The 23,243-nt window shown below is 38.9% G+C and overlaps 1 protein-coding gene across 3 annotated transcripts in view; it reads left to right on the top strand.

Annotated features, from left to right (window-relative positions):
- LYRM4 (LYR motif containing 4) overlaps nt 1-23,243 on the top strand; it is a 92,255-nt gene that overhangs the window by 36,145 nt on the left and 32,867 nt on the right. Inside the window, exons 3-4 of one of the 3 annotated variants that reach the window (XR_005565524.1) lie at nt 10,724-10,838; nt 11,779-11,888. The exons of 1 other annotated variant lie outside the window; for it this stretch is intronic. Coding sequence is in view for 1 of the 2 variants with exons in the window: in XM_039386533.1 (XP_039242467.1) it covers nt 10,724-10,732 (9 nt within the window). In the remaining variant the exon portion in view is untranslated. Of the gene's footprint in view, nt 1-10,723; nt 10,935-11,778; nt 11,889-23,243 lie in introns of those variants that run through there. One more of the 3 variants, XM_039386533.1, reaches the window with a different exon arrangement.

The raw sequence follows: 23,243 nt of genomic DNA, 5'->3' as shown, positions 1-23,243 counted from the left end.
TAGTTATCAAATCAAATTGCATTAAAACAAGTGTGTGCAATCAATCTCTTTTGATGGGTAATGCTGCACAGGTCCTGAGCTAGAGGTCATTCACATCCAAGTCTAGAAGGGTAAGCTCAGGTCAGCATATGACTGTGTGAACACAAGTCTTTAAGAAGTGGTGACCTTTCAATGGCATTCAAATTGTATTTGCACTTTTGGTTTCAAATCTGCTAAGGTACCTGAGGTGTATATGAAACTAAATTTAGTTTGGCTGTGTGGTGGGTTGACCCTGAGTGGACACCAGGTGCGCACCAAAGCTGCTCTATCTCCTCAGCTGGACAGTGGAGAGAAAATACAATGAAAGGCTTGGGGGTTGAGATAAGGTCAGGGAGAGGTCACTCACCAAATTACACTCATAGGAAAACCAGACTCATCTTGGGGACATTAGTTTTATTTATTACCAATCAAGTCAGAGAAGGGTAATGAGAAATAAACCCAAATCTTAAGAACACCTTCCTTCCAGTCCTTTCTTCTTCCCAGGCTTAAATTTACTCTGAATTTTCTCTGCTCCCTCCCCCACAAATGGCGCAGAGGACAGGAAATGCAGCCTGCATTTGGTTCATCACACCTGGTCTCTGTTGCTCCCTCCTCTTCGGGGGGCACTCCTCACATTCTTCCCTTGCTCCAGCATGGGGTCCCTCCCTTGGGAGACAGTTTTTCATGAACTTATCCAGTGTGAGTCATTCCCAGGGGCTGCAGTCCTTCAGGGTCACAAGTCCTGCCAGCAAACGTGCTCCAGTGTGGGCTCCTCTCTGTAGGTCCACAGTCCTGCCAGGAGCCTGCTTCAGCACCTCCTATGGGGTTACAGCCTCCTTTGAGCATTCCCCTTCTCCTCTGTTAAGTCCTCCACAGGCTGCAGGTAGATCTCCACTCCCCCATGGACCTCCATGGGCTGCAGGGGAACATTCTGCCTCACCATGGTCTGCACCACAGGATGCATGGATATCTCTACTCTGGCACCTGGAGCACCTCTTCCCCCTCCTAGTTCAGTTGTCAGGTTTTCCAGTACTTTGGAGGAAGACTGAAATTGCTGCTACCGGCTCATCAGATGGGATGTATTTTCAAACGTAAGTGGGCCTGGTACAGGAAACTTTTGTTTCAACCTTCTTCCTTTTCTGAGACATCCTACGTTGAGTGAATACTGGGGCTACCGATAAAGTAAGGGGTGCAGTGAATATCCATAATGTATAATCTCATAGGCTGAGAAGAGAGGATGACTCTTTTGTTCAGAGAGTACCTTGAGGAGATTTAAAACAAGCATCCAGACTTGTGTTCACACATTTATGCTGACTAATATGGGCACTTGAGAGCTCAAGGTACTCTGGAAGTCATTAGAATGTAAGCTGCAAAGTTACATAAGCATTCAAGAACATGAACTTTTTCCTTCTAATACAGTTTCATATTTGAAAAATTGAATACAGTGTTAAAGTAGAACTTGTGGTCTTTTTCATCTTTTAGTAAAGTACCAGCCGTCTGTGTTTCTATTCATTTCCTAAATCTTCAGCTAAAAGAAGAGTAACTTAAAGTAGCTATGCTGCAAATCTGTAGGGAATACTTCCTTCAGGGAAGCTGAAGAGCACTGTGGAGCTACACAGTGCACTTTATATTTTTCACAGGTGCTTAGCATGTGCATCTCCTGTTGTAAAGCTGAAAGCTTTGTGTAGGGGAATGATGGGGCTTCAGAAGTGCCCAGTAACCATCGCCACCATTGTGTTCACTGACATGCAAACAAGGAGCCTTTCATAGAATCACAGAATGGTTTGGGTTGGAAGGGACTTCAAAGATCATCTGGTTCCAACCCCTCTGCCATGGGCTGGGACACTTCCACTAGACCAGTGAAGGTCAGATTTCAGTTATGGTACTTCCAATTTCAAATGTTTGTAGCAATCAAGAGTTGAGAATTTGTTTTTTAAAAACACTACACAGCTTTTACTATTCCGTGCAAGTCAGTAGTCAGTTCATACCTGACTGCCCTATCAGGATGACAGTTGACCTGGAAAGAGTGGCAGATAATTCAGGCAACATCAGGTCACATGTTTTGTATATCCACCTAAAATGGAAAAATCCAGCTGCACAGCGCATTAATTTCATGAGTTCCACTTGATTTTTGTTTTCGTTTTCAACTTTTTTAAAAAAGTAAGATTGGAGTTCTTTATTTGACTTGCTAGCTAAGGCTTTTTAAAATGTAAATAGCAGTCTTGTACCTCTAATACAGATTGCTGTGAAGCTGAGAGAAGGAGAGTCTGACCTACTCTTACAAAAGAAAACAAAACTGAGAAAGGGCGGAACATAGGACCAGAGACATCCAAGGTTTCCCACCATATAGTAATGGATATGACCTTTAATATGGAGGCCTTTGGATCAGATTTAGGTTGGCATTAAAATTTTCTAATAAATTCCCTGCTGAATCTCAGAGTTTTTTTCCTCAGATTTAATTCAATAAGATCACAATAAAGCAAGTGCTGTCTGTGCTATTGTAATTGCTCTCAGCAGGCTCGTAATGTTATTGCAGAAAAGTGCGAGCTACTGTGCTTTTATTCCTTTCTTCAAGCACTCTCCTTCCTACATGTTTGCTCCCCTTGCTCTCAGGTCTACCCTAAGTAGGAAGTGAAGCTGTTTTAGATGCCATTTCCTTCTCATTTTAACATGTTTTTAAAGTAATGCTTTCCTGAGTCTCTTCAACAAAGGGAATAAAAACATAACCTGTCTTATTGCAGAATAATTGGAGACTTGTATTTCCTTTCCTTGCTTTTCATCCAACCGTGCATTAAATTCAGTCTTTTCAGTTCTTAAAAACTGGTATTCCTTAACATGCAGTGCTCCTTATAACACTCATTAACAGGCAAAGTTCATTTTAGCTTAGTGCTTCTAGGGTTGTGGAATAGATGTACAGCTAAAGGAGATCTCTTAGGCACTTGGGGAGAAACACTGAATGCCCACTGTCCTGTGTTTTGTAATAAAAATGACAAGTTGCAGCTCATCACAGTGAGGTGTATATATTTGGGGTCCTGCATTTGTAGGTTAATACCACGTCTTTTGCAACCTGACTTTCAGAACAATGTTGCCAATGTGACGTTTCTTGTATGAATGCAAATTTATGCTTAGCATGCTGCTGATAGATCTGTTACTAAGGTATTGGATGTAGATCGGTACAGTAAACAATGCCCAGCAGAGTGCTGTGATCACAGTTCTCTGTGTAATTCTGTGTGACTTTGACAGACTCAGTCAGTGCAGTTTCAGTCTCAACCCTGCATGAGCTACACTAGCTGTGCTGTAAGTTTCTGGACACAACATCCTCCTTTTTGCGATCAGACCCGCTGTCTGAAATGTCGGCTTTCTGTTTGTAGTGGTGGAGCTGTGTATATCATGGCCGTTTCTTTCTTAGCAAATGAAGAGGTGGCTTAAAACTTTGTTACTGGATCACATGATGAGTATTTTGGGACCATGATGGACCAGTCTTTTAAGTGTGGGGCTAGATAGGTTCTTCTTGACTGTGAACATAAAGTAATAGTTAATGTTTCTCTACCTCGGCATAACTGATAGCTCAGGCCTTGGCAGTTTCAGAGGACCAACCTGGACATAGCTGAATGCTCCTGCCTGGTATTTGGTTTCCTACACTCTAACTAGCTTCAGACTTACTCATCTCCACCCTCTTGGTCCATTATCTTCTTGCACCATTTTTCCCAGGATGCAGAATGTCTACCTAAAGTGTCATGCACAGACATGTGTGCCTATCTCCAGATAGGCAGGCACTTACATGCAGGCATTTACAGTTCTGTGCCCATGGCATTCATTGCTGCCAAATAAGCCAGTCTCTGTACAGAAGAAAATTACTGGCATGGATATTCCACTGGTTATGAGCAGAGTCAGCTAACATATGTACAGTGAGATATGTCCTCTTGCCCACATGTGATTGATTGGAAATGAGGAGCAACAAAAGATGTTTTACAAAGGCAATTCCAGTTCTAAAAAACCTCCCCTGGCACAGCTTAAGACTTACAGGCTTAAGACTGTGCCCTCTTGTCCTACTGCTGGTTGCCTGGGAGAAGAGATCGACCCCCTGCCTCACTCCAACCTCCTTTTGGGTAGTTGTAGAGAGTGATAAGGTCTCCCCTGAACCTGCTCTTCTCCAGGCTAAAACAACCCCAGCTCCCTCAGCCGCTCCTCATAGGGCCTGTGCTCCAGTCCCTTCACCAGCCTCGTTACCCTTCTTTGGAAACTTTCCAGAACCTCAGTGTCCTTCCTAAACTGAGGAGCCCAGAACTGGACACAGTACTCAAGGTGTGGCCTAACTAGTGCCGAGTACAGGGGCAGAATCACTGCCCTGGTCCTGCTGGCCACACTATTCCTGATACAGACCAGGATGCCACTGGCGTTCTTGGCCACCTGGGCACACTGCTGGCTCATTTTCAGCTTCCTGTTTATCACACTTAGGATGATCTGTTCCATAACCTTGCTGGGCACCGAGGTCAGGCTGACAGGCCTGTAGTTTCCCAGGTCTTCCTTCTGGCCCTTCTTGTGGATGGGCATTACATTAACCAGCTTCCAATCATCTGAGACCTCCCTGGTGAGCCAGGACTGGTGATAAATGATAGAGGGCGGCTTGGTGAGCTCTTCTACCAGTTCCCTCATCATCCCTAATACTCCTTAGCCTCTCTACTTCTTCTTTAAGCTCTGACACTAAACAGAGCAAATTATTCACCTGATCGCACCGTACACAGGCGTCTCCCACACTGTCCTCTGGTACTAATGCCAGGCTCAGACACTCCCAACAGCCAGTGACCTGAACAGCTGCATCCTTCTTGGGGGGTTCTGTCTGGGTTAGAACGTTCCTGCTGGCAGCAGCAGCAATGGCTTTTGATTGTTTGGAAACCATTGCTGGATCTAGTTGAGTTGGAGAGAGAAAAAAAAAGAGAAAAACAAGCACCAAACAAATTCATGCACACCTACCACGCAACCCAGCAGCAAGAGCCATGAGAGTGGCTGTGAGCCAGGAGAGTAGCTGTGAAATGATGTTACTGACCTGAAGCATTTCAAAAATCTTGATTCTGAAGCCTGCTGTAGTTTGAGCTTGCAGTTTCTGAGTTAGGTTAACACTGCCCTGAATCATTGTTGAGACATAATCAGACTGTTGCTTTGTAAATGAAATAATAAAGTGTTTATGTGTGAGTTCCTGCTATAATTGGTATTTAAACTGTGCTTTGAAAAGATCAGAGTCTACATCACATGATGGTAGGATCTGGAATTTGTTTTTCAAACTTGACTTTTAGTCATAGAGACATGAAGTCTTCCAAATTCCAGGTTTGATTTATAATAGTTTGTGTATTAACTGTAGAAACATGAGTGAATAGTCAGATAGCCCTTTGGGGTTTTTTTCAACTAAACTAGGAATCTGGCTTGAGTTATTTAGATAAAAACTCCTGTGATTCAGATAGACTTTCCCATAGTTTTCCTGTAGATCTCAGCTGTGAAGTAACGGTTTCTTTGAAGGATTTTGGTAAAGCAGCAGAAATGAAACCTAGCTTCCTTGCCAACTCTTGGCAATTTACATGTATGAATTGCCATTGCCCAGGGTCTTCTGAAGTGCTCTATGAATTGTAATAGCATTTATGAATCAGTCTGCTTTCAGATGTCAAACAGCATATATTTAACACTTATTAGCCTAGATATAACATTTTAAAATCCTGCCACTCTTGCAAAAAATTTCAATTCCACATACCAATTTTACCCTAGCTATTACAATCATCCATCAAACTGCACAATGTGGGATGCAGGATATCCCAGCATGGAATATAGATTCAATGGTTAAGAAAACTCACTGCACTCAAAATCTGGGTTTTTTTGGATTACAGAGACAGAAATTTAGCAGTTTTTAAAATTTCTAGGCAGAATGTCCTGCATTGTGGTAAGTAATAGAAAGTTTCATCTCTCTTCCTTGCACAGAAAGCAGGAGGTGAGGAGGTCTGACTATGATATTAGAAAGACTTGGCATTTTGACGTGAATTTTAACTGTGATATTATTACATTTATTTATAAATGTTCCACTCTTTACCACTCTCAGTCTCTTCAGTGTGGTGTTCACAATGAACCCATCAGGTCAGAACACTTTTGTAATAGAAACCGTTAAATACTTCCCGGTCCCATCTAAAATTTTTCAAAGAACTGAGAACTTGATCTCCTGATTTAATACAAAGAATCTTTCCATGACATTTCCTTGGAATGGTAATAGGGGAATTTCAGATTCCTATTTGTTTTCTTTTATATAGTATTGGATAAACAGGGCAGTCAGTAGAAGTCACATTGAGGGGGAACAATGTCAATTCTGTGTTACTGAGATCCATTTAAGCAGTATCTCTTCTGGAAATATTCCTATATTGAAAGAATCAATTGCACATATTTCTGATTTGGAAATGCTAGGAGTTTGGGCAGATACAGCAAGCATCATATGATCTACTGGACTTTTACCTTTGGTTTCGTGGACTAATTGTTAATCCTGGGATCAGTCGGAGGGGGAAAAGCAAACAAAGCTGTAAACATTTCACATACTTTTTGTGTACTCAGTCTTCATAATGAAGAAGACTGCATGCAGAGGTTTTTCCTGGAGTGCTCCTGCTATTCTGCTCGTATCTTAAACGGCTCTGGGTAGTGTGCCCTTATTTAGGTACTGTGCTGTGCACTCCTTCCTTTTGGCTACTCTATATATGTATGTGCTTAGCCACCTCCAGATAATTTTAAACCCTGATGTTAAACCTTACTATCCTTCAATTTGTGTTTTAAAAGGAGAATAATAAAAAAAAAAAAAAAGCCGGAAGAGCAACTTAACGGCAAAAGAAGGTTTCTGTAAGAGGCAGGTCTGAAATAGGAAGCCACGTCTGCTCTGCTCCAGCTGGCTATTCTGCCCGTCTGTGTCTCCAGGTCACATTTGTATTGGTTTTGGATTAAGTAAGGTGACAACATGGTTCAAGTGCCAAGAAACCCAAGAAGAGGAGAAGGAGCTGATGACATTTCTTGCATTAATGTTCCTGCTCTTTATTATCCCATTCGGGAGACTGTGACTCAAATGATGCTGCAATGTTGTTTCCAATATCCCACTGAGATAAAAATCACACCCTTAGTAAAAATCTGTGCTGTACTATATCGATATACCGGGCCACTTTTAGAAACATGTTTTTTGCCAAAATTTTCCAATTGGGGTTTAGCTGAGATTCAGATTTTGGAGGTATTAACCTCTTTGAAAATTCAGTATCGGTTTTCTTTCTGGTTGTGAAAGCAACAGGGAATTTTGGGATGACAGGAATGGAAATATCACTTTTCAAAGATTTGTTTGGATTGTGATACTGTATATTTAGAATTAAGCATTTTGCTGCTATTGTAGTGAGTACAAAAATGCACCAAACTTGTGGTTTCTACGAATATTTAGTCTGTTCTTGTTAGCAGACTGTCCTCCTGTGCTGTCGGTATCAACACACAGTTATTTTGACTTGTTTCTACCATTTGTTACTGAGCTAAAATGCAAGAAGCTTACAGTTACATATCAGAAGATAAGGCTACCAAGACAGGCAGCAAACCAATTCCAACTGTATGTGACAGTGAATGATACCAAAGGTACCAAAGCAATGACTCTACACAATTCAGGGCGCTGCTCAGCCCACCTTGACAGTGTTTCTGCAGGGGACTGCACTCCTGATGTGGTCCCATACGTGCTCTCTCCAGCACCTCTTTGGCAGAAGGGGGAGCAAGTTGTTACTCCACAACTGGAGCCAGTGAGTGTCTCTGTATCCCAGGGCTTGCACATGGGGTGTTGTGTCAGTAAAACATTGTATTTTGCAGATAGACTGCACTTTCTTGACTCTGTACCTGATGAACTTCTGGTGGGAACTGGAGTCACATCAGAAGAATGAAGGATATTCCCCCTCATGACAGCTCCACCTTGCAGCCTCCTTGGAGGGTCTAAAATATGTAATAGTCCTGCAGTGTTTAGTGATTTCATGATACAATTTTTTGTAGGGGTATTGTGGAAGATTCAGGTGTTCTTTTCTGTATAAAACATGTAGTAGGGGGTTTAGTGGTTGTTACTGATTTTAGTATTTGATGGGTTTGGTATCTTTAGAGATTATTAGTGCTAGTATATGATTGTTTTAACCTTTAACTAAACTCATGCTTTCTTTTCATCAGAAGTCTTTTGGAAAACAATGGCTAAGGCATGTAATGCATTCCTCTCCCCAGAATTTTCAAAGGCATTTTAAGAGAGAGTTATGTGTTTGCCGCATAGCCCTTACTCATGGGAACACATTTCTTTCAAAGCTATCTTTGGGCACTTAACTATAAGGCAACAAACAGGTGCTGTTGTAAAATGCTCCTTAATAAACAATTTGAGGGTTTTTTACCCATGGTACAAATAGTTGTTGGCGTAGTCTTTTCATCCGAAAGATTGAAACCACATGTAAGGACCATGCTTCTGTGACACAACTTTAATTATAGATATTTTTGCAGTACCCTATATGAAATGGTAGTAACCATTTAGTGAAAAAGAGGATGCATGGAGAGCAATGCCACAGCTAAAGAACGAATGTGAAGGACATGACACTGGAGAAAAGGTCTCTCCTGAGATGAAAGAAAACATTTAAGTAGTATTAATGGAATTTGGCAAGAGTAAAACAGTGTAATCCCTTTGCCCTATAACAGTGGGAAAGCTGTGTATATTTATGCTTGTTCTATTTTTGGATACCTAAGAAACTTGCGAAGACTGTGAGGTAATGAAAGAACAGAATTTTTGAAAAATCACGTTTTAATTCTGGTTCTGCCACAAACTTCAGTCGTGTAGAACATGATTTATGCATTTTATCTTAGCCTGTTTGCTTGGATTCTCCCTTCTTAAAGCAGGTAATCCTTCACTTATATATACCAAAGTTGGTTTACAGCTCGCTTAATATGAAAACGCTTTTTGGTGTTGGGTGCTGTGAGTATATTTTTCTTTCAGGAACTGCCTTTTAGATTTTCAGCTTTCCTTTAGAGAGCTTACAGTGGCTTGGATTTAAAGTTCATGTGAGTTTTGAATTTGTTCTCAAGAATCCCAAAGAGTTTATTTTAGTTCCTATGTAATCTGTGAAGAAATTCAAGTTTACTTTTTTCTTCCTCAGTTTTGAATTCTAATTCCATTGAGCATCTGGGAATGGAAACCTTAATAAGCAGTAGACATCGAGCAAATTATTGTTAAAACTTGTGAGCATTGGTAATGAATTTCTTGATTATCGTTGAAAAGCACCAAGTACAGAAACATTTTGGCCAGACATTACAGAGATACAGTGGAAGTTTTCTGGTTGTTTAAAACTGAGTAACATTTTATTCTTAATTCGGTTGTGAGTTTGTGTAGAATTGACTATAAACCTAAAGTTCAGCCTTTGTTATTTCACTGGCACGTATCTTTGCAAAAATGAACGTCAAACTGGAGTCAAGAAATGTTAACTGGAATACTGTGTAATGTCAGAGGAAAATATATTGCTGTAGTCTGTCCCCAATAACCAACAGTTTTACATCATAGTGGTTGGTTTGTTTGGAGATATTGTGAATAAGAAGGAAATTAAATCTTTGTAAGCCATACTGTTAGAAGAATCAGTGGTATCAAATTACCACTGCATAGATAGTGTCAGGCTAGAAATGTTACTCATTTGCCTATTGATCTCACATGTTAAGCTGGTTTTCGGTTGACCTCAGTCAGAAGGGGGCTGAATTTTGCCTCCATATAATGTTCTGTACCTGAGATTTCTGTACTCCATATCAAAGGATGCTGTACACTTGGGCATTAGGTATCTGTCTAGCCTGATTATTGAGTACAAGTAAAGTATACCTCTGCAGAAAATTGAACGTACTTTTTTCCCACCAAATCAGGTTTCATTGCACTAAGAGGATCTCAGAGTGCTTGCTGTTATTTTGTATATCAATATTTCAGCATATCTCTCTGTATTGTGTGTATGTAAAGGGCAAGTAATTTTTATTTTTGTAATCAAAGTTTGATGTATAAATTTTATTGATGGCACACTGCGATTTCATTTTTAAAATCAGTTTTTCAGAATTTAGTAGGATTTTCTGGGTTTGTGTGCTTTTGGTAGAGTTGGGTTGTTTGATTTTGGTTTTGTTTTTTTTGTCACGCCCTTTATAAGTCACATTTGCATTAATTTTATTTATCGTGCTGTGTCAAGACTGATGCATTCTCAAAATACAGGTGTTTTTTTATTTTTACTATTTGAGCTTGATTGAACACTAAAACAGTGTTCTAAAGCTGCAGTATATTTTCTGTAGTTTTACAAACAATTATTTTGGTTATTGACAGTAATTTTTTGTGTCTGGCTGTGAAATTCCTCCAACTTTGTTACACTCTTTCCTGCCCCTGAACATGGTTTAAATAGATTTAGAAAGAGATGTATCTATTGGAGGTATCTTTATTTATCAACAGAGAAATTACAATTAGGAAAAACACTTAGGAAAATTAGTGAATGTCTTTTAAAGGAATATAGAAAGGGTATGTGGAGTGGCAGAAACACCTGTGAAATATGGACAGAAAGTGACAGAAACACTTTCTGTTTCTTTGGAAGGAAAGCCTAAATGATTGGCTTAACAGAAAAAATTAGTATAGTTGTTTTTTCTTTTAGAGAAGCAAAAACCGTTTGTAATTTTTTTTTAGGCTACATGACATTCTTCGTTGTCAAAAGACTGACTCTTTGCTCCCCTATGACATGCTGATATTTAGCATACTAGTGAGACTCTGAATTCTTATAGACCCAGTTATGGAAAGTCAGGTAAGTGGCATTTTTCTTTATTATATTGCACAGCTTTTAAGTTGTACACAGTTGGTATACAGATACACTCTAAAACTTAACGTAGGAGACATGCGCAATATAATAATATTAAAAAGCCACTTACCCGCTTTTGCAGCCAATTCCATGGCACAGTACTCACTGTATGGTGGGCATGAAGATCCCTGTACAGTGCACACAGCTGGCTAAGTGTTGACCACTGTGTTTGGAAGTGTTCGACCACTGCTGTTCAAACTTGGGTTTTCTTAAGGTTGAAGGCCACAAGGGCAGGTGACATAGACTGGAAATCACTGCAAAGCTGCTCTGATTTGCTAGCGCTTGTACCATTTTCTACTGCCATATTAACAAGCATCAGCAGAGACTCATTGAGTTTACAGAGCTAAAAGCTACTCTTAACGGTAGTGTCTTGAACTTTATTATTGGTTTTGTTCTTTCACTTGTGCACAGGAACTGATTACAAAGAAACTTTACAAAAATTATTACAGTGAATTAAGGATAACACTATTGTCTAGCTACACAAAGCTTGGGAACTTGAGCAGGAATAATGTTGCATACTTTTATTGTGATATAAACAATTTCCAAATGCCAGTATTGTTTAAAAAAGCAAATTCTGTATCTTTAAATTATGCAGAGCAGAAAAACAATGTTTAATTTGGTCATGGTATATACTTGTCAAACCTGTAATTTCCATTGTTTTTTCTTAAAAGTAATCATGTAACTATTCTCTGGTACATGTGCTACAAATTATTTTTCATGTAGAAAATGACATTTAAGTACTACTTAGGAGAGATTTCTATCCAAATCAGCTTTCAGATTTTAAGCCTATTTGTTTTAGCCTTATTTCTTAAGACCAATGTATTTAAAATCATTTTTAAAACAAACGATGTTTTAATTTGTGGGTCTCCACTGTATCACTGTATAGGATCTAGGAAGAATCTTGCTCATACTTCGTGGGAGAAAATACTGCTTTGGGAATAGATAAACACTGGAATTTCAATCAACATCATGAATTTTTCTGAAAACTTTTGCAGGGTAAGAATGGACATTTGACTAAAACAACTGTTAGTCTTAGCTGTTGTAGCATCACCACTTGCCATAAGAAATGAAAAATAAAGTTGTGGGCATAAAAGAGCGGTGAATCCATAAGGTTACACCTGAAGCAAAAGTTGTAATTGCTAAATTGTTTCTATGAAATTCTGCTTCTTCTTTTTTTTTTTTTTTCCCCCAATGGAAGTAGAAGTTCGGGTGTACTTTTGAACTTCAGTTTGTGGAAAACTGTGCTCGTTTCATCCCCATTGCAGGGACAGCTTTGACAAGACAAGAAAAGTGTTTTAATATCACCTTCAATGCCACCCTTGCCTGTCATAATGAGAAAGATGCCTGTTTGGTGACTGCTTTTTCCAAGCTCAAGCCAGCTGCCTCCAGCTAGGCCTTTCTTTGGGAAGATCAATCACCAGATTGCATATATATCTCTTGGGAAATTCAATGTGTGTGAGCAGTAAGCACAAACACCAGTAGAAATTCCTTATTTCAAATTTTTCACTGACTTTGAAAGATTTCCTAGTCATCCTGGTAATATTTAACAACCATAAATAAAGAGCACTTTTTATAACTAAAATAAACAGCAAAGCATTTTTATTAGTTATTAGGCATGAAAACAAATCTCTTTTCTCTTATCTAAGATTGGTCCTCCAGATAAGGTTATAGGTATATTATCCTGATAATGTAGGTAATTTATGATACAGCCAGAGGTGTAATTGGTCTGTGAATAAAGAGAAGCTTTTAGCTTCCAGGGATAAAAACTATTTTTCATGAATATTAAGTAAACTTTAATGATTGAAGAAAAGAGCAAAGTAGAGGACAGTCGTTTATATCCTGTCTAAACTGGCCTACAGCTACATTAATGTTTATAACAGATTTAGAACATAGGTAAAATAACAGTAAGGATTTCCTCCTCTTTTTCCATACCCTTTCCACCACTGTTTAAACATACATAGAATTAAAAGGGTGAAGGTTATCTGCTTATTTACTGTAATTTACAGGAGACATTAAAGAAAAATGGAAAGTAACTGTAATCAGTGCTGTGTGAGAAGTAGTGATAGATGGCAATTGAATGGTTTGAGGCTATTAATTGTAATGAGATTATACTAGTTGAGATACCTCTGATACCAGCTGCTTGAAATATTAGTTATTTCAAAGACAAAATGGATTATAAATTATTAGTAAATCTGTACTGACGTGATTAAACCCACTTGTAAACTGTCCAATGTCGGTACTATTTCAAATTGTAACTCAGTCTTTGTATACCGGAAAGAGAGTTAAGAGGTAAATTTAGGGGTTACATGGGAATATGTGGAGTAACTAAGTTACTTGTGAGACTGGGAATTTCCTGTGCTTTCTGCTTTTTTAATGAATTTTTGTTCAACCTTAAAGTTTTCCTAGACCGCCACTAGTCTTTTCATCTGACTCGAGGATACTCTGGAGGAGAAGGAAGCTGCTGCTCTAAGGCGAACTTACTAACTTTCTTAACCACATGGGGGAGATAAAAAACAGCAGATCTATGCAGCCTTCACACAGGTCACAGATACAGTAATGGCATCCTTGAATTTCCACTCTGGGGTCTGCCCTTGCTAGACAGTACTGGTCTGAGTTACACAATATTTTTTTCCAGTAGGATGGAGAAAATATGTTGCACTGCATGGGTCTTCGTGGTAATACCACCCCTAGTCATTCTTCTTATCATTAATCAAATGTTGCTTATTGAAGCAGATACAAAATTACTTAATGGTTTGGTATGGACTTATTGAATTTTAAGGAATGATAAATTGAAACAGTAGAAGTGGAGGAATAGTTCAGTAGCTTAAAAAAATTCCTATTAACTTCTTCATATAGCTACTGAATTTCACCACGTTTGCACACTCTCTCATGCACATATAAACACTTAAGGATTCCAGTCTCCTGCACAAAATAATTAAACAAAGCTGAAAGGCCTAACAGTGTGTACATCCAAAGCAGTGAAGGGGATAAAAAGCAAGAGGACATCTTTTTCCATTTATTTTCTCCCATCACTGTTGTTTCATTCCAAGCTTGAGGCTTTCTCACTGATGTGTTGTAGGTGGCGTGTGGATATTTGTAGAAGGATGTTAGCAGAGTAACAGGCATTTTGGATAGCTATTTTTTACTCTTCATTTTTTTACATAAAGGTTTGGTTGGGTCATTACAAACCTTGGCATTCTAGATATTCTGTTATATGCACTATTAAAAGTGCAATCATCCATGGGAAATATTCTCAAAAAATGTTCTGTTGGTAACTCTAATAGTAAACAGATGTAGTTTATACAAAGTAATATGGGTATCACAGTTCTCTCAAGTGCCTTGGGCTGGAGCTAGGATTCAGGGGCAGGAGGGCTCCTGTTTTCATTCTGCATTGATTTTTTTGTCCTGTGATCTTTCAGTTTCTGTTCTTTTTTGGCCATTTCTTCTAGTTGAGGAACAATTCTCTCTTTCTCACTCCTGCTGAGTATCTGACGTTTGGTCTCTGCTCAATTGCTGCAGCAGCTTGCTCCATTTTTTTTTCATTTTGCTTCGTTGTCAGTGCTCAAAATGTTTTCCTCTTTTGGCATTGTAACTTTTGGCCTCCAGTGGCTTCTTCCCTTTCTCCACGGGACCCAGAATGAGTCTTTCCTCTGCTGATTGTAAAAGGCAGGGTCATCTGGCTGCTCTCTGGGAATATCCCAAGCATGGACAGGACACATTGGTTCCTTGTCCAGAGATCACAGGCATCAAACCACTTCACAGAGCTGTCTGTGGGGGATACCATATTTAGCAAACTTCTGCAGATTCTGTATGCCTGGAAACTCCAAGATCTCCCTTCCCCATAAGCTACTTCCTCAGGTTGCCCACTGCAAATGCACATAGGGCAAGTTATTGAAAAGAGAAAGATTGTTTGTCAGCCTTTGATGTTTATAGAGATGTGATATCCATAAAAAAATTCATAGCCCACCCTCATTCTTGTGTTCATTAGAGAACCTGTGCCTTACATTTCCTTCATCATGAAATGAGTCATCTCTTAAAGGACTAAACTTTCCAGTTATTTCAGGTAGTTCTCTCAACTAGGAAGTTAAATGTTAGCTCTATGAAGTGTTGTTATTTATACACGCTTTTAAAAACAAAGAGATTATTTATAGGTAGAGGTAATTGTAATAATTTTACATCTCTTCATCCAAAAAGCCGAGTATTACACATTTCACATAATGTGTGAATACTATTTTCAGACTACTATTTTGAGAGTTGATTTGTTTCACAATACAACTGTAATGAAATTAACAGAATACTGTGCCCATATAATTTGCTCTGAGGTTAGTTTTGGGTTTGTTTTCAAACTTTATAAATACCCATATAAGTGCACTTGTCAGGTATTTTTGCATTTTTAAAAATGCTCCATTACCCCCAACCCAAGAGGTGAAAAAATAAGAACTACTAGGTACAGACTTAACATCCTCAGCCTTGTTTTGGCTTCTAATTCCTTGAGTGTTTTTGCTTTCTTCTCTGCTTATTTAGATCTTCAGTTTTCCACTCAGATGTTTTCTGGCTTTTAATATTGTCTGAGAATCAAGCAAAAAATGCCATACTGCTAATTCTAATTACAGTAGGTACTAGAGCTGGTAAGGTAACCCTTTATCATTCACTGTCATTCTGTTCCAAGTGTCAAGCAGGCATTTCCCATCTCTACTGTGAAGGAGTTCAGCTGCCTTGTACTGTGTAGGGGAAGTAGTCCATTCAGCAGAAATAATTAGAGACTATAGACTATTAAATGTAGAATATTTAATGTCCTGAATCCCCTATAGCTCTAGATAACTGTAGCAGAGCTGCTTATGATGGGAATTAAAAAAAGAACAAAATTATCATACTCTACTTTCAATATCAGTTGTACTCTCATGCCTTCCTCCAGAGGATGCATATGGCTGTTGCCTCTCTCTTTTGCCAGAGGGACTTAAAGCATTTTATGTCACTTTTACTTGCTCCATCACAGAAATCTCTGACTGCATCTTCACTCCAGAATCTTTTAAGCTGATGAGGAAGCATCAATCATCATTCATACCTTTACAATGTGGTGTTGAAGCGGAAGCACAATATCCCTGGAAGTTGCAGTGTTTTGCCAGTGTTCAGCTCAGGAAGGGATGTCAGAATTTCATCCCTTCTTTTTTAACCTTGCTCACATTTTCCTTAATGCAGTACAAAAATCCCTCTCACTCATTAGGCTCATTTATAAAGTGTGTAGTATAGATGACATTTCAGTTAGGGAAGGACATGTTGGAGCATTATGGTTGATTCAAGTGAGTAATAACACTACATATGACTTGAATGTCTTTTCTTGTGGGTGAAGGAAGAGCTTTTGGCTTCTTAATGTCTTGTCTTTTAAATTAAAGCAAAAGTTAATTGCCAAAGCCATAACAAGAATTATAACGCAGGTTTTGCTGCTACCCTGCTTTATGTCTCACATGGCCACCTACCCCTGTTTAACGTGGGTGTAACAGGCTGTCTCACTGCAGGTGAAGAGTTCTGAATCAGCAGCAGTTGTGCAGGCACTTTGTGCTTGCTCAAGACTCAGTAATGTAAGGTGTGGTTGTAAATACAGCCCAGCAGGGAAGGGCAAAGCTGGCTGAGAATTTTGGTCTTAACGTAAAGCTCCTTTCCCTGTAGCACAGTTTGTCATTTAGGAAGCAGTTAAAGGCTAAACTGGGAATGAAAAGTCGTATTCCAGAATAAACATGTAGAGGGCAAAGTGAAGAAAAGTGTATGCCATTCTTACCATGTGAGGAAAGTAATCACAGACGTGCTTTTGTTTTCTAAAAATGGGTTTGAAAGGTGCCTCCTCCACATTAGGCAGTTCCCTGAATGATCATTTTTAATCTATTTTTGCATGTCTGCAAAGAAGCAGACATATCTTTAATATGTATAACTGTTTGTTTCATTACACAAAGTTAACTACCTCTTCAGAAAGCTTTGATGTAGAATAAGGAAGATAGCACAGGTTATATACAGTTCTTTATGTGAATTCTGACAAGTGCTTGCTGACCTTGTGATGACGCATCTGTAAGAGAAATTTGTTGTCTTTATTATCTGCTGTGCAATGACTGTCACATAGGTCATGTCCACACAGGCAGGTATTCCTATTGATGCCCAGGCTGTTGGATCACTTTCTGGATGGCAGGTGCTTTGAAGAATGGGAAGAACTGTCCTGCGGTTACCTGGCATCCATCGAAACCATTGCCAACACTGAGCTATTAGCTGATGATCACACAAGTTTTTAATAGGTGTGCAAGCCACCTGTAGTTATTACACCACAGGTATTGATGTTGCATTACCTACTTGCTACCCTTATAGAAGTAGGGTCACTTTCTCCACAAAAATATTTGTGTCTTTTGCAGTTGGTTTTTGTTTGTGTGTGCATTTGGTCTTGTAGTACTGAAAGAACTGTTGTGTTTCACTTCACGGGTTGGTAGGTCTGCATCTACTGTGTTTAGATCTTAGTTTTGCTCTACATGTAGTAACAGTGGCCTTTTGCTATATAGAGTGTGCCTAGAAGTAAGCAGCAGTTTTCAATGAAGCCTTCCAATCTAACCCATTCTCTTTATTATTATGAACAACATTTGAATGCATCATAGCCCAGTTAATACATACATGTTTTAAGGCAGCTTTACTTTCTGCAATAAATTGTAGTAACCCTTGATATCTGAGAAAATACCTGGTACTGGAGCTATAATGTGAAGCAAAATATGCTTCTAGACTTGAATGGGAACAAATTCAGAGATCTGGTGTGGCATTATAAGTTGCAATGAGACATGGTTGTTTCTGATTGTAAACTGATGGAGAATTCTTCCCAGTAATGTCCATGATGTTGGCATAGCAGTACTGCTGTGGCAGTGAACTGTGGTTTTTATGAACCATACTGTTACATCAAGGGGATCATTACAGCAGAGCTGTCCAACCAAAACACCCTGAAAAAATGAAACTGCTTGTTTAACAGCACACTGCCAATCAGTGCTGTATTACTACTTCATAGTTTCAGTCTGGAAAGGCATCTCTGAGGACTAAGGAATTAGGCAGAGCAGTACAGTGAGAGAAAGATTCAATCTAATAGTTGCTGGACAATGTAGGTAATGTAGAATCCCACCTGATGCAGTTGTTCTGTTTTCTGCATGATGGCAAATTATTTTGACATCACTGTTACGTAAAGCAAGAAACCAATAAAGTTTAATTTGATGGGATTGTAGTTGTACTAACTGGGACAGTATTCAGTAATTATCTGTACTTTTTTAAAAAATCCCGAAGCATGGCAATGTCTTTTCTTAAAAAGACATGCCAGTGTATAAAAATGCTTTTCTTCTTTTTTTGATAATGTATGTTTACTGCTAAAACAAAGTTCACTCAAAGAACAATTGATTTATAAGAACTCGAGTTACTCTTGATTATCTTTACATGAGATTACTTTGTATTAGTTGATCTTACATTGTTGTTAGCAAAAATATTAGATTGAAAATTAGAATTCAAAGAAGAGGTACCACCTGTAAGTATGGTGCTACGCTTTGCTCATGATGGTGAAGTAATTCAGTCACTACAAAATTATTTAATAAAGTGTGAGTTTATAATTGCCCTTTGATTCATATTCACTTTCTATGTTTTTTTAGGTGACTTTTGGCTTCCTTTTAAATTAAGCAAGAAAAAAAGGATGGAAGGATGGATATTTAGTTTTCCAAATACATAGGTGAACAACAGGAATGATTAATATACCTGTTGCAGTGGATTTATTTTTCTTTAATCCCCTGAAAGTACGTTAATGAAGCTTGCCCTTTGTGCCTCCCTTGGTTCTTTGTTGTCTAAAGTTTTCATCAGTGCCTGCAGGTCTGGGATCACTCACTATTTAATCTTTTGGGGGAACGTATGGTGTGTTCAAGCTACTGTAATAGCATCTTCATGCCGATTTGTAAGGTGATGAATTGAACATACATAAGAAGAAAAATCGAGGAAGTCTTTAAAATCTTCCTTATGCAGATATTTGGATATTATCACAATCCTGCAATTTTCTCCTGCAAACCATTTTGAAGGAGCTGGCGACTTGAACTATCTGGTGTATACAGTTACCAGGCATTATGAATAGCAGGAATCTGTATTCATATCTTGTTTTGCAGGCAGAGCTTCCCTGGATGTTAGCAGGGAACAAGGGGTCTCAATACAAAGGTAACATGGCAGAAAATTCTGTGTAGAATGCAGAAAAATTTTGGGTAAATATTCTGATGTATTTTGTTCTCACTATAATTAAATGGTCTTTCAGAGCAATGATTAATGTAGAATCCAGAGGTCCACTGTGGGAACTGTTTCTTTCACATTTATACAGAAGTGATTGATTGGAACTAAATTGTATTTATAAGACAAAAGGTCTAAAAATACAAAATGTGCTGTAAACCCTGGGTAATTCAGCATATAAATGTCAAGTCATCTTTTGTGGCTTTGGTTTTGCATTTTTAACATTGTTGTAACATGTTGGCGTTATGTATTTTATTCTCTAGGGGGGGAAAAAAGAAAAGAGGTACTTTCTGGTTTTGTGAATTATATACTGCTAGAATCAGAAGTTTCTCCTGAACCTGACTTTCCATAACAGGTTAGAATAGCAGTCTCTCTGATCTCTTGGGGCTTCTAATTATGAGCTAGTATTTGAGGCAATACAGAATTTAGAAATGCAGCCCATCAGCAGTTTGCTGGATTCTAGTTTCTGTGTGCAGAATATTAAAGAAGTATGAATGAAGATTACTAAAATACATTGAGGCACCCTGCAGCTATCTATTGCTGCCACAAAAATATTACAAGTATTCTGTAGAAAATAAGAGGCTATCATCCTATTAAAATGAAATAAAATCTGTCTTAAAATTCATAAACAAAATCTAATTATGAATGCGAATATATGAAATTAAAGGAAGGAAGTAGTAGGATGCAGTTTTTTAGTGCATCCTTTTTAGTGATTTTGCCATACAGAAAGTACAAAGGGAGAGGCAGCATTAGAAGATGCAAGACAGAGTCTCCCCTGGCTCTCCTTTGTTCTCCAGCACTTCTCCAAGGCTCTTACATGTTCTGTTGAGACAGACTGGTGTGTGTGCCCGCTTCATGGAGGAAGTTCATTTTGGAAATGAGACATTAAAAGGAAGTAGTTCACAGCTGCTGCTTCTGGAGAGGAGGAAGCTCTGCTAATAGGAGAAATGATGAAAGGAAGAGAAGACTTAAGGGCACAAGGGTAAAGGATGAATTAAATGGATAGAATGAAGCAGGGTGGGAAAGAAAAAATAGTTGTTGCTGCATTCCCACGATTTTTTAAGATTTTCAGTTTCCTGGTATTATTTATGTGGGTTTGACCACCATTGTGTAGAAACAAAAAACAGAGAGATGCAAGTCTTTACCAATTAGTGTCTGCCTCAGAAATAATCTACTTTTTAATTATGTCTTTATTTCTTCTGGGCTGCTGTCCTGAATCTGTCAGCTTTTACCACCTCTTTTGTAAATTATATGCCCTGATGTCAGGTAAAAAATTTTAACTTGTTTTATAAGCGATGATTTAATATAGATCCAAAATCACACCAATGTTACAGAGACAGTTTTCAACCTGTGGTAGTTGCACCTATTCTACCCATCCTACCATAGTGCAAGATGTTAAATCAGAGCAAGTTCTTTAAGAAACACTTTTGTGTTTCTGCTTGAATATGTATGTTGATCTGGTACAGAAGTAAAACAAAAAAGAAAGACTCCACCAGGATTTTCTGTGCTTTCCCCTGGTGTAATTAAGGTCTTGTGTTGATTTCACAGCTCTGCATATTGGTGTTGGTCAATGGCAATAGCTCTCTTAGAAACCAAGGGAAATTGGTCTTTTTTTTTTTTTACTTTTTGGAAATTAAATTGTTTGGCTGAAGTGTCTAATTAGCACCAGTCCAATTACAAGATACCCTGGTGAAGGAAAGCAGGAAGCAGCACATCTTGCTTCCTAAGTAGAAACTTCATTTTATTTTTTAATCAGTGCTATTAAGGAAGACTTCCTTGGGAGCAGGCTTCACTGAGTGTTTGTTCATTATCAGCTCAAGGTGAAGCCAAGGGGAGCTTTTCTTATTTCATACCAGAATTGATTTTTTAAAAAAATAAATAACAAGTGCATGCACAGGGGGTTGGTGCATGTATTAAAAAGTGGAGTTGCCACTGGTAACACAGCTGATTTCCTTTGTGGGAAAAGTCATTGTTCATTACTTACCTGAAGCGAAAGGTTAATGGCCTGTAGTGATCTGAAGAAACCCCTACAAAAATTCACAGCAAGGATCTAATGTTGTTGTACAATAGTGCTTTCCAGATGCTTTTCCTCAGGTAAGACAGACACAGAACATAGCTGTTGCTGTTCTAATATATTTGATGAAAAACGGTGCCCGGTATACTGGAAAATGAAAAGGCCCCTGCTACTTTCAAACAGACAGCTGTCACTAAGGGCACAAATTTTGCTTTCTTTATTGGTGTTTACAATACATGCTGACTATACTTTCTGCAGAAGTGCTGAACTTCCTTTCCTTAAAAAGCATCTTTGGTGTAGTAGAAGTAACTTATTTTGTAGTGTGGCTGTTGCTTTAATTACTTTCTCGATAGCTTAAAACTGTTACTTTGGCACACTTCTTTGTTCTTGCAGTTTGAACAAAATTAAAAATGAGATCTTGTTTAGTGTGTTTGATACTGAGGTATTGTGAAGAATTTTGTTGGCTCTTGAGCACAGACTTGAACAGTTCAGGGAGATCAATTAGGCACCTCACTGAGACATGCCTGTGATGTAGGATTAAGCCAAGTCACTCAACAGCTCAGGGAAGAAAACGCAGCATATGTGTCTCAAACGAAAGAAGGATTTAATGGGTATAGACTGCAACCATCAGTCTGTCATTGAAGAAAAGCCTTAGATGGCACTACCTCTGGAAATGACAGTCCTTATGTGGGTGTAAGTAATTGGTGTGGTACTTGGGAAAGAGGATCAAGCTGGCTAGGAAACAGTTTTTTCCAGGCAGGTACCAGAGTTTTGGTGGATAGCCTGGCCACTTTCCCAGTCACTTCACCAACAAGCTGTACAGATTTTTGTGTCAGCAGGAGCAGAGAGGGCAAGAGAAAATGCAGGAAGGGGCATGACCGCTTTTTGAGTGATAGTGATAGCCAGTAACAGGATAAAATGTGCATCATATGACAGCTGCTGATTTTTAAAAGCTGTGGACTATCATCCCCCATCTTCTAAAAGATGCAATTAGAGCTTAATCAAAGGTCTACAAAGAGCATCTTTCAGCAGTAGTGCTGGTATAAGCAGGTCCTCCCTGGAGAAACATGAGGTTGGTTTCCCAGTGAAGGCATCTAGGCAGTGCCCAGACAGAGGGTCAATCGCTTACAAGGGGCAAGTGGCAGAGGGAGAGCCCACAGTGCAGTGCACTGCTACAGAGAGAAACCCTCACCAAATCAGGCAAGTGGGGACATCTTCAGGGCCATGACTTCTTAGGCTACAAAGGTAGCAACAAGCAAGTGATCCCCAGTGCTTCTGAATAAGAATTCTGCCTGGACTAACTTGAAATAAGTGAAGCTACATGTTAAATCATTAGAACTTTTCTTGCAGCACTCAGATTTTCCTGTCATGGTGACCACTCTCATCCGGGCCATAGGGTGAGAGGAGTTAACATTGTGTATTAAATATGTATCAGCAGCTTCAATTTATTTAGTGCCAGGTGCTACCAAAATGTCTCTTTTGTCAATGATATAGCATACGTATTGGAATACTGTGTGAAATTACTTTTTAATCTGCCCCTACAAGCCAATAGCTGTTACCATAGATCACAGTCCACTGAGCCTAAAATTATTGCTTTAGTCTAACTTTTCCATATCAAGTAAAAGCTTCTAGAAGGCACAGATCTTTACCTTGATTTCCTTGAGTAATATTTGATGAACTTAAAATTTCAAACATGTCACATAAGAGACATACATGTTTTCCTGCCACAATTGAAAATTTTTGAACCCAGTTGTCTCCATCCTTTTTCGCAGATGCCTTCTTTCCCAGTCTTCTTCCTTCCCCAGCATCCTCATTTCACTTACTGTAAATTGTTCCTTTCTTCCTGTTTGGTAGTTTTAGCTTAGTTACAGAACACACTCTACAAATGTTTAAGCTTTGTTGCACAGAATGAGAGGTGGGGCTGGACAGAGCTTTGAGAGCATAGACGAAGGATTGCAGCTGAGCCAGGTTTGGTAATACAGAACCTTCTGGTGAAAGTTGCTTACCTCGACTGAGGTACAGCAGCCAGCTATGAGTATATCCCCATCCTGCAATAGTGCAAATAA

The sequence above is a fragment of the Pipra filicauda genome, unplaced genomic scaffold (genome assembly GCF_003945595.2).
Source record: "Pipra filicauda isolate LSUMZ 115617 unplaced genomic scaffold, ASM394559v2 scaffold48_size3843733_pilon, whole genome shotgun sequence".
Lineage (NCBI taxonomy): Eukaryota > Metazoa > Chordata > Aves > Passeriformes > Pipridae > Pipra > Pipra filicauda.
The sequence above is the reverse complement of the archived record's forward strand: the minus strand, read 5'-3'. Positions and strand labels throughout refer to the sequence as shown.